At 43.2% G+C, this 14,017-nt stretch overlaps 2 protein-coding genes across 2 annotated transcripts; one reads left to right on the top strand and one right to left on the bottom strand.

Annotated features, from left to right (window-relative positions):
- Positions 1–6,060: 6,060 nt before the first annotated feature.
- On the bottom strand, positions 6,061–7,953 carry LOC124134947. The gene has a single exon (XM_046500066.2). It carries the CDS (start codon positions 7,909–7,911, stop codon positions 6,703–6,705), a length of 1,209 nt encoding a protein of 402 aa, XP_046356022.1. The 5' UTR covers positions 7,912–7,953; the 3' UTR covers positions 6,061–6,702.
- Positions 7,954–9,767: 1,814 nt separating this feature from the next.
- On the top strand, positions 9,768–10,724 carry LOC125380008 (cell wall protein DAN4-like; the record flags this gene model as incomplete). Its single annotated transcript, XM_048395975.1, has 1 exon — positions 9,768–10,724. A coding segment is annotated over one exon (957 nt), but the record flags the coding sequence as incomplete, so codon positions are not given.
- Between the last annotated feature and the right edge of the window lie 3,293 nt (positions 10,725–14,017).

The raw sequence follows: 14,017 nt of genomic DNA, 5'->3' as shown, positions 1-14,017 counted from the left end.
TTGGAGGAATTTCCAAGAATGGTTGAGTCCTCGCAGTGCAAATATGCAACAATGAGGGATGGCATGCTAACTTCCAAGAAATGATCATGACTGGTCGCTTTGATTTCCAAGAAAGGTTGAGTCCTCGCAGTGCAAATATGCAACAGGTTGAGATGAAATTAAATATATGATATTTCATCAAATATTCTTTTAAAAACACTTTGTATTTTGTAACCGGTATGTTGAACAAGTAAAGTATGTAAATAATTAATTTTGAACTTGAGTAGTATGAATTATGATTGTAGCTACATGTACAATTTCAGGTTCTTTGTTTGACTTTAATGTATAATTAGTGTTTAGGATAGTTTAAATGTAGTCCATATGTCATGCATGTATATAACATACCAGCCACGACGTCAAGCATGAGTTGCTAAAAACCTGTTCTACAACGAATCTTCACAGGTCGATAATTATAGCTAATGCATGAGGACGACATTACCAATGATACGTTAGATCAAAGAGGTAATTTAAACAGCGTCATGGAATACGATAACATGCATCAATCAAGCCAGCGAGTTAGTCGCCTCTTACGACAGGATGGCTTGCGGAAAATCAATTCTAAACCGCATCTTCACGGGCAGCAACATCAGCGTTAGCTTGAAGCGCTCGGTCAATCTCCATCCCTCGGGCATCCCTGCAGCAGCTGCTGTTGTACAATGACATCAATTTCTATCACGTAATGATTCATTTGTTTACAAATAGTTAGAGACAGCGTATACTATTGCCCGCTGGCTACACTATAGACATTGAATACATTTAATCCCTCCTAGATGACTACCAGTCGTGTGGCTCTGTTGTTTAAGCAGGACTCGAAATTAGCTGTGCAGAGTCCCCTAGGCCATTCATTTACGGGACGCAAAATCCTGCGTCCTATACGCATAAAATTGAAAAATTTGGAAGAAAAGATAGATTGCATCCAATGAGACGCAACGAAAATACAATAATGCAGTACAATGTCGAATGCATCACGATCTTCAAGTGCTGAACGAGTCATTGTTCGCTAAGTGCGGAAACTGAACCTGTCCGGTATAACATGAATCGTTCGCTTGGAGAAAATGTCGTACATGGTACAAAATAAATCGCGGATCCTGTGTAAACCCGGGTTAAAGTAGGCGCTCTATCGCTTTCTCGACAGCTATTGCATTGGATCGGGGGGTTAGGCTCGGTGACTTATTTGATTGCATGTCATCATATCCAAACGGGAGTTGGACGTCGTTCATCACTGTCTGGCCAAGACTGGATTATTTACAGGCCGCCGTTTTCACGATTGGGATTAATCTTACGACCACGGTGTTTGTTTGATTGACGCCGCACATCTATCTACGCGATTGAACATCTATTTACGCAATTGGGATACGATGACATGCATCAACCAGCCTGACCACCCGATCCTTTAAGTCCTCTCTCGCGACAAGGATGAGTTACAGTCAGGGTGAGTGAGTGAGTGAGTTTGGTTTAACGCAATCTCTTTACTATCAGATCGAAGTGGTAGCTACCGCCACACAACGATATAAGCACATCCCATGGCAGGTCACGTCAGAACGATCTTTGTTCGAGCAATCAGAGCACATTAAGCATTGCGATGGACAACGCACTTACGAACTGATGTCCCTGATGCTTCACTGATCCGCTATCGATTCTGTGAATATTTGACAGTCTACAAAGTAAAACGTCTTCACATGAAACATCAAATCAAAGGTTTACTTGTTCTGAATTCTTAATATCCAATGCGGGTTCTCTTTGAACATGTAAATATTTTATCAGCAGGAATGTTTGTAATAGGCCGAGGAAAGAATATGGCCACCTTTATTATTGATTTTGGTGGAGATGACAACAGAAATTGTCGACACGAGTCGCCTGGCAGAGATCGAGCATCAACAGACTACCAACATAGCAATTCTGAAAATCACTTTATCATTTACAAGACACTTTGGATAGTAGAGAAATTAAAGCATCCATCTAGTACCCTTAAATACAGTCGATCTAATAGTATGTCCAGAAAAGTTCATTGAATTCGATGGCTTGGTACAGCAATGCCATGGATGTAATGACAAATTCAAGTTCGTTGGCTGTCTTTTTAACCAACGAACTGCCAGTGCCGCTGTATTAAGTCTTGTTTCCAGCATACCAAAGATGCTGCCGCAGCCATGGTTACCAGAAAGGAGCAAGGCCAAATAATACCCTTCATTTGGAAGATTTGTTGCCTCTCCTTCAGGAACCATTGGGACTGCACAAATTAAGATGTGATGTGAAATGGTGTTTAACATCGCGTCCAAGATTATTGCACTTATACAACGTGTGTGTGTGTGTGTGTGTGTGTGTGTGTGTGTGTGTGTGTGTGTGTGGCTGCTTGTACTATTAGTGTCAGGAGTGATGCCGATGTATAGTGCTAATCCACTGAGATACCATGTCGCAGTTTAACATAAATACCCCACTCAGACACAGTATGCTGACTTCGAGCCGAAAAGTTCTTGTTTAGCCCCTTAATGCCAAGCGCCAGACAGGGCAACAACAAGTACCATTTATTAACGTCTGTTGGTATGACGCGGCCGGGCACAAAGTAAGAACAAGACTACTCTGTGTCACTGAAAGAAATCAAACGACTCCAGCAAATTGCTGATTGGTGGGTCTCCAAAAAGTAAGATCTCACAGTAGCGACAAGAAAGGAGAGTTCGATATTGCTTTGAAACGTTTAGACCGCATGTTCCCGAATTTGAAATGTGCAAACAAGGGAATTGATGCACTTAAAGTTTAAGAAACATTCTCAGACAAAAATCGCATCATTTCAAATTTCAAGAACCACCAACAGTTTCATTCTCCGAAACGAACAAACATTTCATCAAAGTTGTTCAATTATAAAAAAAACGTGTTGCAGATCGTGGACTTAATAATAAAAGCTCATGATGTAAATTCCACTACTCTTCATACTGTTATCAACCAACTGTTGGGTCACATGGTCGCTGGTGACTTATGATATTATCATTGCCAATAACAACCGTCGTCAGTTATGTTGTCATTGGTAGAATGCACAAAAATGAAAAAGGGGTACCAGAATGGGTATATTGTAATCTCCTTCTTCCGCCAAATGAATGCGTATCGTATATTTTTAATAATCCTGCATTTGTTAATAACACTGAAGATGTTAAAATGGAACCTTTACTTCCAAAAATGTTTTTTTAGAAACATTGGATAAAATGTTTTATAAACTGTTCTTTTGTCTTCAAGTTATATATTTTTTTGTATACCTCCTTACGTAAAAAGGGGTACGCGTGGCCTAGTCGTCAGAGTTGCAGTCTCTTGAGCACGCCAGAATCCTATGATTGTGGGTTAGAATCCCGGTTCGAACCGATTATGTTTCTAGGTTTGTCAGCACCACACTCGTGCTCGTGGGTGGTAAACGTCTGAGACCTGCATCACTTCGAGCTTTCCTCCCACATTAAGCTGACACGCCGTGATATAACTGGAATACTGTTAAAAGCGGCGCTAAACCCAACTCACTCACTTACTCTTACGTAAAATCGTAAGGGTACATAAACATGTTTTAATACCACATGGAGATTTTATCTGAAAAACAAGAAGAACAACAACAGTTTGTAAATGGCACATCGGCCTAATAAGGCCCTGATTAAAATATACCACATTGTTATATTATGTATCTGTACGTGTAATGTTATGAGTGACACTACAGTAAAAAATATTATTCATTTTATAGGACCATCACACCGTCAGAGTGTAGTTGGTCATGGCAGTTCTCTCCATATAAATCAGGTTAAAATCCAAATATCTAATACTCCAAAGCAGGAAGAAAACACATTTTGTTTTCATTATCATATGGCAATTAGGAGATAAACATACTGTGTTTTCAATGTAGAGCTAGGTTACCTGTAGATTTAACCCCGCTAAATTGAATTTGGAACCGAACGCGCAGCGTGAGGTTTCAAATGTTAAATTTAGCGCGGTTAAATCTACAGGTAACCTAGCTCTACATTGAAAACACAGTATGTTTATCTCCATTCTTCCATGACTAAATAAAATGCGAACTCTTTGGTGTTAGCAAATATACTGAGTGAAGCGGCATTGGTTGAGTTCAGTATTTTGAGTGGGTTATCGATCTGAATTACGGAATCACCGAACAAAATATGGTGCCGTATATACTCAAGCAGTTTGTTTACACCGTAATACTTCACTCTAACATATGACAGGCATTGAAAGCATATAAGCACGGCAGCTTGGTAAGCTGACATGAGGTGGGCTTCCCTAAAGAAAACAAAGCAAGCTTTGAAAGGCTTTCGCTCTACATCGAACGTCACCATTATGACGTCATATCGCTCATTGTGACGCGAAAGAAATGACGTCACAGTCGTATATAGAAAAGCGCCAAAATTCCAAGCTCTCTGTGTCTCCAAAACGTAAATACATTCCCTGTGTAGATCTCTATCGTGTTTTCTGCACGAAATGTATTGCCACACATCCTTTGAATATTGTAGTAACCGCGTCTGTGCATTTTGTAACCTGTAATTACAGATATAATTATTTAAATATGCCTACCGACACTGACTGAAAATAGTACTATTCTATGAATATTAGCTTCCGTAGAGCTAGGTTACATTGAAAACACAGTATGTTTATCTCCTAATTAGCTTCCGCGGTGATGCGGCCGTCAAACCAACTGTTTCAATCAGAGGGGGTTTATTGTGATTTAATAGCCTCTGATTGACCAATCAGAATCGAGTAAATTCCAAATTCATGGTAGAATGGTTAATCTATCACGGCTGATGGTATTGCAAAATACAGTCTTATGATTGTCGGTGTTCTTTAACTTGTTTTGAGTAGAATATGCCGTTAGAGTGTGAATGCCATAATACGGTTGTCCGTAAATATTCTTATTGACATTTGATTTATTTCCAACTTGTATTGTGTCTCTTGTCTTGTACACAAATCTACATGTATGTGTACTTGCATGTAGTAGTTTGATAAACACCGCTGTGAGTGAGTATGGTTTTACGCCGCTTTTAGCAATATTCATGCAATATCACCAAGGGGGACACCAGAAATGGGTTTTACACATAGTACCATTGTGGGGAATCGAACCTTGGTCTTCGGCGTGACGAGCTAACGCTTTAACCACTAGGCTACCCTAGCGCTGTGACAATGGTGTTATCACAGTTGATATGTGTACTTCGGTAAACCACATGTACACATATGGAGAGACACATGGGAGATATTTACATAACTCACAACAGAACGCTCAATTGATAACAACAAAACAGTTTAATAGATAGCGACATGTTACATAACTATGAATATTCCTGTTGTTAGGCATAAAACTGTTGTTAGGCATACAACTAGTAACTCACATGAAAGGGGAAAGTCAGTTTGGCAAAAATATTATCCGCGAACTTTCTGTGGAGCACTTGCGAAATAAAGTGAAGGTCAACGACTTATCTGATGGAGTGTATGTTAATCGTGCTAATTTACTGCAACAACAGAAAGTAAACACATGCGTGGCAACAAACGATACGTGACAACATTCAGTATCTACATGTATATCTAACACATTTATTTACCACAAAATGTTGAAAGATTCTTGGATGAAAGACAAAATAGCGGTGAAAATTATAGGAATGGATCGCTGAATGTAAGCAAAAAAAACCCTTTTCAATGTACGGTATTAGGGGACATATATCGTTTTCTCGTTCTATCGCTTTCTTGCATCGCACCACACGTAAGTATTAAGGGACCGACCATTTAAGGGTGAGAGGGGAGCTGGAAGGTGGGATTTTATCGAATTAAATAAATTGTCCATGAGAATTATCGAAAAATATAATTATGATTAAGGCTGTTGAAGAAGAAAGAAAATGCCTGCCACCAAAGTTACATTCTCGCAAATTAATGAATGTTAATTTCTTTAAAACAAATTCAGGCTTATACTTTTAAATTAAAATATGTCCGGTTTCGTAGCTATAGCTGAAACACATATCTGATTTCGATTCTCCCCCCCCCCCCCCCCCCCCCCCCCCACACACACACACCGTCCAAAGGGTCCCCAAGTAACATTCTGGTGTTGTTGCCAGGTACGTACTTCCTTGGGTAGATGCATGGAGGTTCCTGTCCATAGAGTGAGTGAGTGAGTGACTTTGGTTTAACGTCACTTTGAAAAGCGTGCCACGTTATACCACGGTAACTTAGTATGGAAGAAAGCTTCAAGTTAATGCAGGTCTTAGACGTTTACCACTTTGGTGAAAACCACAAACACGTGTATGGAACTCACTAACTATAATAATAATCAAAATCACAATAAGGGTGAATCTGAGTTTTCAATCCAATATCATTGGATTCTTGCACGCTTAAAGGACACAACTCTTCAAACCGGATTGAGGTGCCTTAGATGAACTGGAATTGGTGAAATCTGTATTCTTCATAGGAAGGGTGACATATCATTGGATTTTTGCACGCTTAAAGGCACAACTCTGCAAACCGGATTGAGGTGCCTTAGATGAACTGGAATTGGTGAAATCTGTATTCTTCATAGGAAGGGTGACATATCATTGGATTTTTGCACGCTTAAAGGACACTACTTTGCAAACCGGATTGAGTTGCCTTAGATGAACTGGAATTGGTGAAATCTATATTCTTCATAGGAAGGGTGACACCCGCGGCCGTTCATTTGCAGATGGGGACTACCGCAGCCGATTCCGGGGGCTGGTTGTTCGGATCTGGGATGAAGAACAAAGGATACCAGTCGGATAGAGTATCGGGATAACACTGGCCGCAGTTGCTCAGACACGTGCCATGAATCACTTGACCGTCATCTGACCTTGTGACGTTCACGTGACCAACCGTAACCTTCCAGGTCACATCCGGGTCGATAATAAAACCCGTTCCGGTCGTGTTGATTTTGAAATAGCCCGGTTCTCTGTCGCGACATGCATCTTCCTCACTGCAACTTCCGGCTCGTCCAATCGGGGCATTTCCACCGGAGCACTCTGCCGTTGAAAAGTCTTTTCTATTCGACCCAGATAATTTCTTGTGGTAAACTCTGACCTTGGCAAAGGTTGTACGTCCACAATACGAAGTCTTCCATTTATTCTCGCAGCTGGTGGGAAAAAGAGCAAAATTGTGTTCTTCTGGTAAGGTGATAAACTCCCAAAAGTTGCCGAGCTCCATCTTCCAGCAATAGATCTTCACAGCAACATTGCTAGAGGAGTTATACAGCAACCAGTACTCACCATCCCCATAGGACGAATTGCACTGTCTCACTTCTTTACAGGTCACTGGAGGAGGGATGCAGATGGCGGTGTCTTCCCATACCCCCGCTTCCCCACACACCAGCTCCCCGTCACCACGATAGCCAGTGTTACACCTAAACTCCACCTTGTGGCCACGTTCGTAGAAGGGACTTCCGTCCAGGAGTACGCGGCCGTTAGTTGGAGACGTCGGGGGGAAACAGTAGACAGTGTCGCATGTGGCTACTTCGTTCCTGTCGACACAGATGGAGTCATGAGAGCATGTATGGTTGTAACATACACCCGCTAACCTCCCGGGCCAGTCGGCGATGTTGCTGTAAACAGTGTTTGCGGTGTTCACTTTGTCAGACGCTACAACCTCCATATCAGTTTTTGAGTTGAGAAAACATGTTTCTGTTTCAGTCTCGTAAGCAAAGGACTTGCAGCGACTCCTCACATAACATCCTCGTACACATTGTAGCAGGCCCACGTGGTCGACTGTTTCAAATGTCGCATTCAAAATTGACGAGTTCACCTGAAGTGGTCCAAATCGCCTCCAACTTGAACACATAGGACTACCTAATATTGACACTAATAGACACGCAAAGGAATAAACACACATCAGCTCCATCCCAAGAAACCTCATCCTGTAGATGAGTGTGAGCGTTGTGCGTCTCAACGTGCGTGATTCCCGTGCATCCTTTCGAGTTGAGTTGATTGGTTCAACTGTGTCATATGGCCCTGTGACGCAGGGGTAGCATTATGCAGATGGCTGTTTCAATGAATGCTCGTTCCACCCGTGACGAACAGGTCTGGTTGTTGATGAAATATAGTGATAGCTAATCAGACAGATGTTTTATTCATGCACCGATTGTCTTTAAATGTAATATCCAGTTATGTATGACTGTTAAGTAATCTCATACTAACTTCTGGCATTGTCAATATACATGTGTTATGGATCAGCTCCGGTAGACGAAGAAAGGGCCCAGTCAGGCATCGCTACACAGGAAGAAAAGCATTGATTTTAAAGAGATGTACACATAGATTTTACAACATGTTGGTGGTGATCATGAACTGCTATGGCTGTATTGAGAGTTGGCGAGTTCCACATCTTTAGATTGCTATCATTGTCTGCTTATCGTTATATATAAAAGCCGTCAGCCACCACCTGCTCCTCGTCTGGCAGTCTGAATAAACCTGCTGGCATTTGGGGTCATTTTACCCGTTATAATTTGATGCGCGAGTTTTCATTTCCAAGCCAGGTGGGGCGGTCGGGTAGCCTAGTGGTTAAAGCGTTCGCTCGTCACGCCGAAGACCCGGGTTCGATTCCCGACATGGGTACAATGTGTGAAGCCCATTTCTGGTGTCTCGCCGTGATATTGCTGGAATATTGCTAAAAGCGGCGTAAAACCATTCTCACTCACTAAGTTAGGTCTCTGTTATTGCCAGAATGCCTAGCTTGCTGTCTTTGATATGCTCACAAAGAGACTGGGCCGTGTCGTATAAAGGCTCGTATGTTTCCAGCTTGGGCTCGTTGGGTTTCCCTTGATGACGACTAACTAGAAGTTGACATTAATTGAACGCAGACCACGACTCCCCCCCCCCCCCCTCCGAAACGATTTCTTTCGAAAACAGCTAGGCGCAAAACGTTCACCCTGTAAATCCGGCGCCCGTGATCCGCAAAGCTCAGGTTGAAACGGTATACAGTGACGTCACGTCATGGTTTGTTCCATCTTCCCGAGGCAAGGGAATTATCTGACTGTTAAAGTCCAGTTTCCACTCTTGCCGAACTAGGCTGGAATTACGTAGCTCGATCGTAGCCCCACTAATGGATATTACGAGTTATGTCCCTTCTACATCCTAAGTTCATGATCTTTATTGTAATAAAACGGGTCTTACTTCACAAAGCGCATCATATCACTTGAACACCTTCAGGCTTAAAATACGACGTAATGAATCAAGTTCCAGGGAATGCCAAAATTGCTTCCATGACCACGTAACGGTCACGTGGGTGAACTAGGATGTCTATTGTCCATGCCGGATTTGGATTCAGCACAACCATCGTGAAAGGAAACAACAAGTACCATCTTTTCACGTCAATTGGTACATGTCGAACCGTGGACCTCCCCTTTTACGGCCATTTGATGGTGATTGTGGCCTTGAAGCTATGATTGAAAGTGATGGGGTTCAAGCCGATTTTAGCAATATTGAATACGTATCACGGTGAAGACTGTTAAGTATTGACTACACATGTTGAACTCATGACGAGAAACTGGTTCATGCAAGTCGTGATGTTCATCAGATCTCAGTTTCCACAGCTTGATGGTAGTTTCGGACGCCGCTTCGACGGGCTTTAAAAACTTACCGAAGCGGCAGTAAAATACTTATTTCCGTCCCGATTTCATACCGATATCAAAGCCTCCCATTATTTGTTCACGTGGACTGATGAGACAAATCGCCTGGCAGTATTCTGACAGTACTACTGCTACTACTCCTACTACTACTACTACTGCTCCTGCTGCTACTACTACTACTGCTGCTGCTGCTACTACTGCTACTACTACTACTACTACTACTACTACTACTGCTGCTGCTACTACTACTACTACTGCTGCTGCTCCTCCTCCTCCTACTACTGCTGCTACTACTGCTACTACTACTACTACTGCTGCTACTACTGCTACTACTACTACTACTACTACTGCTGCTGCTACTACTACTACTGCTGCTGCTGCTCCTCCTCCTACTACTACTGCTGCTGCTATGACTACTACTACTACTGTTCTTACTACTGCTGCTACTACTGCTACTACTACTACTACTGCTGCTGCTACTACTACTACTACTGCTGCTGCTCCTCCTCCTACTACTACTGCTGCTGCTATGACTACTACTACTACTGTTCTTACTACTGCTGCTACTACTGCTACTACTACTACTACTGCTGCTGCTACTACTACTACTACTGCTGCTGCTCCTCCTCCTCCTACTACTGCTGCTGCTACTACTACTACTGCTGTTGCTGCTCCTCCTCCTCCTACTACTGCTGCTACTACTGCTACTACTACTACTACTGCTGCTACTACTGCTACTACTACTACTACTACTACTACTACTGTTGCTACTACTACTACTACTGCTGCTGCTCCTCCTCCTCCTACTACTGCTGCTGCTATGACTACTACTACTACTGTTCTTACTACTGCTGCTACTACTGCTACTACTACTACTACTGCTGCTGCTACTACTACTACTACTGCTGCTGCTCCTCCTCCTACTACTACTGCTGCTGCTACTACTACTACTACTACTACTACTGTTCTTACTACTGCTGCTACTACTGCTACTACTACTACTACTGCTGCTGCTACTACTACTACTACTGCTGCTGCTCCTCCTCCTCCTCCTACTACTGCTGCTACTACTGCTACTACTACTACTACTGCTGCTACTACTGCTACTACTGCTACTACTACTACTACTGCTGCTACTACTGCTACTGTTCCTACTACTGCTGCTGCTACTACTACTACTGTTCTTACTACTGCTGCTTCTACTGCTACTGTTGCTGCTCCTCCTCCTCCTACTACTACTGCTGCTGCTGCTGCTACTACTACTACAAATACTACTACTGCTGCCGCTATGACTACTACTATTGCTACTTTGACTAATACTACTGCTGCTGCTGCTGCTGCTACTACTGCTACTGTTCCTACTACTGCTGCTGCTGCTGCTACTGTTGCTGCTCCTCCTCCTCCTACTACTGCTGCTACTACTGCTACTAATACTACTACTGCTGCTACTACTGCTACTACTGCTACTACTACTACTACTGCTGCTACTACTGCTACTGTTCCTACTACTGCTGCTTCTACTGCTACTGTTGCTGCTCCTCCTCCTCCTACTACTACTGCTGCTGCTGCTGCTACTACTACTACAAATACTACTACTGCTGCCGCTATGACTACTACTATTGCTACTTTGACTAATACTACTGCTGCTGCTGCTGCTGCTACTACTGCTACTGTTCCTACTACTGCTGCTTCTACTGCTACTGTTGCTGCTCCTCCTCCTCCTACTACTGCTGCTACTACTGCTACTACTACTACTACTACTACTACTACTACTGCTGCTGCTACTACTACTACTACTGCTGCTGCTCCTCCTCCTACTACTACTGCTGCTGCTATGACTACTACTACTACTGTTCTTACTACTGCTGCTACTACTGCTACTACTACTACTACTACTACTGCTGCTGCTACTACTACTACTGCTGCTGCTATGACTACTACTACTCCTGTTCTTACTACTGCTGCTACTACTGCTACTACTACTACTACTACTACTGCTGCTGCTACTACTACTACTGCTGCTGCTGCTCCTCCTCCTACTACTACTGCTGCTGCTATGACTACTACTACTACTGTTCTTACTACTGCTGCTACTACTGCTACTACTACTACTACTGCTGCTGCTACTACTACTACTACTGCTGCTGCTCCTCCTCCTCCTACTACTGCTGCTGCTATGACTTCTACTACTACTACTGTTCTTACTACTGCTGCTACTACTGCTACTGTTCCTACTACTGCTGCTTCTACTGCTACTGTTGCTGCTCCTGCTCCTCCTACTACTGCTGCTGCTGCTGCTACTACTACTACAAATACTACTACTGCTGCCGCTATGACTACTACTATTGCTACTTTGACTAATACTACTGCTGCTGCTGCTGCTGCTGCTACTACTACTACTGCTGCTGCTGCTATGACTACTACTACTGCTACTGGTACTACTGCTACTGCCCCTGCTATTGCTACTTTGACTACTACTACTACTACTGCTACTGCTGCTGCTGCTACTACTACTACTGCTATAACTACTACTACTGCTGATTCTACAACTGCTGCTACTGCTACTACTGCTACTACTACTACTACTGCTACATCACTACTACCTACATCATTACAACTGTGTTCGTTATATGATCAAGTGTATGGCATTAGCCCACAACCTACATCACTACAACTGTGCTCGTTGTATGACCAAGTGCATGGCATTATCCCACAACCTACATCACTACAACGGTGCTCGTTGTGTGACCAAGTGCATGGCATTATCCCACAACCTACATCACTACAACTGTGCTCGTTGTATGACCAAGTGCATGGCATTAGCCTACAACCTACATCACTAGAACGGTACTCGTTGTATGACCATATGCATGGCATTAGCCCACGACCTACTTTACTTAAACGGTACTCGTTGTATGACCAAGTGCATGGCATTAGCCCACGACTCAAATCACTAAAACCGTGCTCGTTGTATGGCCAAGTGCATGGCATTAGCCTACAACCTACTTCACTAAAACCGTGCTCGTTGTATGACCAAGTGCATGGCATAAGCCTACAACCTACAGCACTAAAACGGTACTCGTTGTATGCCCAGGTGCATGGCATTAGCCTACAACCTACATCAGTAAAACGGTGCTCGTTGTATGACCAGGTGCATGGCATTATCCCACAACCAACATCAGTAAAACGGTACTCGTTGTATGACGAAGTGCATGGCATTAGCCCACAACCTACTTGACTAAAACGGTACTCGTTGTACGACCAAGTGTATGGCATTAGCCCACAACCTACTTCACTAAAACGGTGCTCGTTGTATGACCAAGTGTATGGCATAGGCCTCCAACCTGCATCACTAAAACGGTACTCTTTGTATGACCAAGTGCATGGCCCTAGCCTACAACCTACATCACTAAAACGGTACTCGTTGTATGACCAAGTGTATGGCATAAGCCTGCAACCTACGTCACTTCGGGTTTTCCTCCCCCATTAAGCTGACACGCCGTGATATAACTGAAATACTGTTCCTAAGCCTGTCTAAGCAAGATTCCTCAGTTCTTTCGTTTACACAACTTGATATTATCAACACCGCTTCTGCGATCTGGGAACACTTACCGAAGCGGCAGTAAAATACGTATTTCCGTGATGATTTCATTAGACGTCGCAGTCGATTCTTCCAATTGTGTGTTCAAATGAACTGTTGAAAGTGGTCATCGCGTCTGTATGCTGTATGCTGCTAGTTAATCACTGGATTGTCTGGTCCAGACTCGATTATTTACAGACCGCCGTCATATAGCTGGAATAACTACTAAACTACCTGTACTACTACCACAACTTCTACCACAACTTCTACCACAACTTCTACCACAACTTCTACTACTACTACTACTACTACTACTACTACTACTACTACTACTACTACTACAACTGCTAGTTAATCACTGGATTGTCTGGTCCAGACTCGATTATTTACAGACCGCCGTCATATAGCTGGAATAACTACTAAACTACCTGTACTACTACCACAACTTCTACCAACAATATAACACCAACTAAAACAAGCAAAGCCCAGAGTGATGCCGATCTCAGACGTTTACCACTTCAATTAGACTCACAACCACGGGTATGGTGCTGACAAACCGAGAAACCCACAATCATAGGCTTCTGGCGTGCCTAAGGGACACAACTCTGCAACAGACGACTGGGCCATCCGTGTCACCTGGTGGCTTTTTTGTTTGTTTGTTGTTTAACACCGCACTCAGCATTATTCTAGCCACATGGCGGCGGTCTGGACCAGACAATCCAGCATGAGCATCGATCACTGCAATTGGGAAACGGTGACATGCATCAACCAGGTCAGCGAGCCTGACCACCCGATCCCGTTAGTCGCCTAATACGTCA

Source organism: Haliotis rufescens, unplaced genomic scaffold (genome assembly GCF_023055435.1).
Source record: "Haliotis rufescens isolate VD_foot unplaced genomic scaffold, xgHalRufe1.0.p SCAF_15, whole genome shotgun sequence".
NCBI lineage: Eukaryota > Metazoa > Mollusca > Gastropoda > Lepetellida > Haliotidae > Haliotis > Haliotis rufescens.
The sequence above is the reverse complement of the archived record's forward strand: the minus strand, read 5'-3'. Positions and strand labels throughout refer to the sequence as shown.

Bases quoted from the DNA above. Each gene is read 5' to 3' on its own strand.
- LOC124134947 (XM_046500066.2), bottom strand. From the start codon at position 7,911: ATGAGGTTTCTTGGGATGGAGCTGATGTGTGTTTATTCCTTTGCGTGT.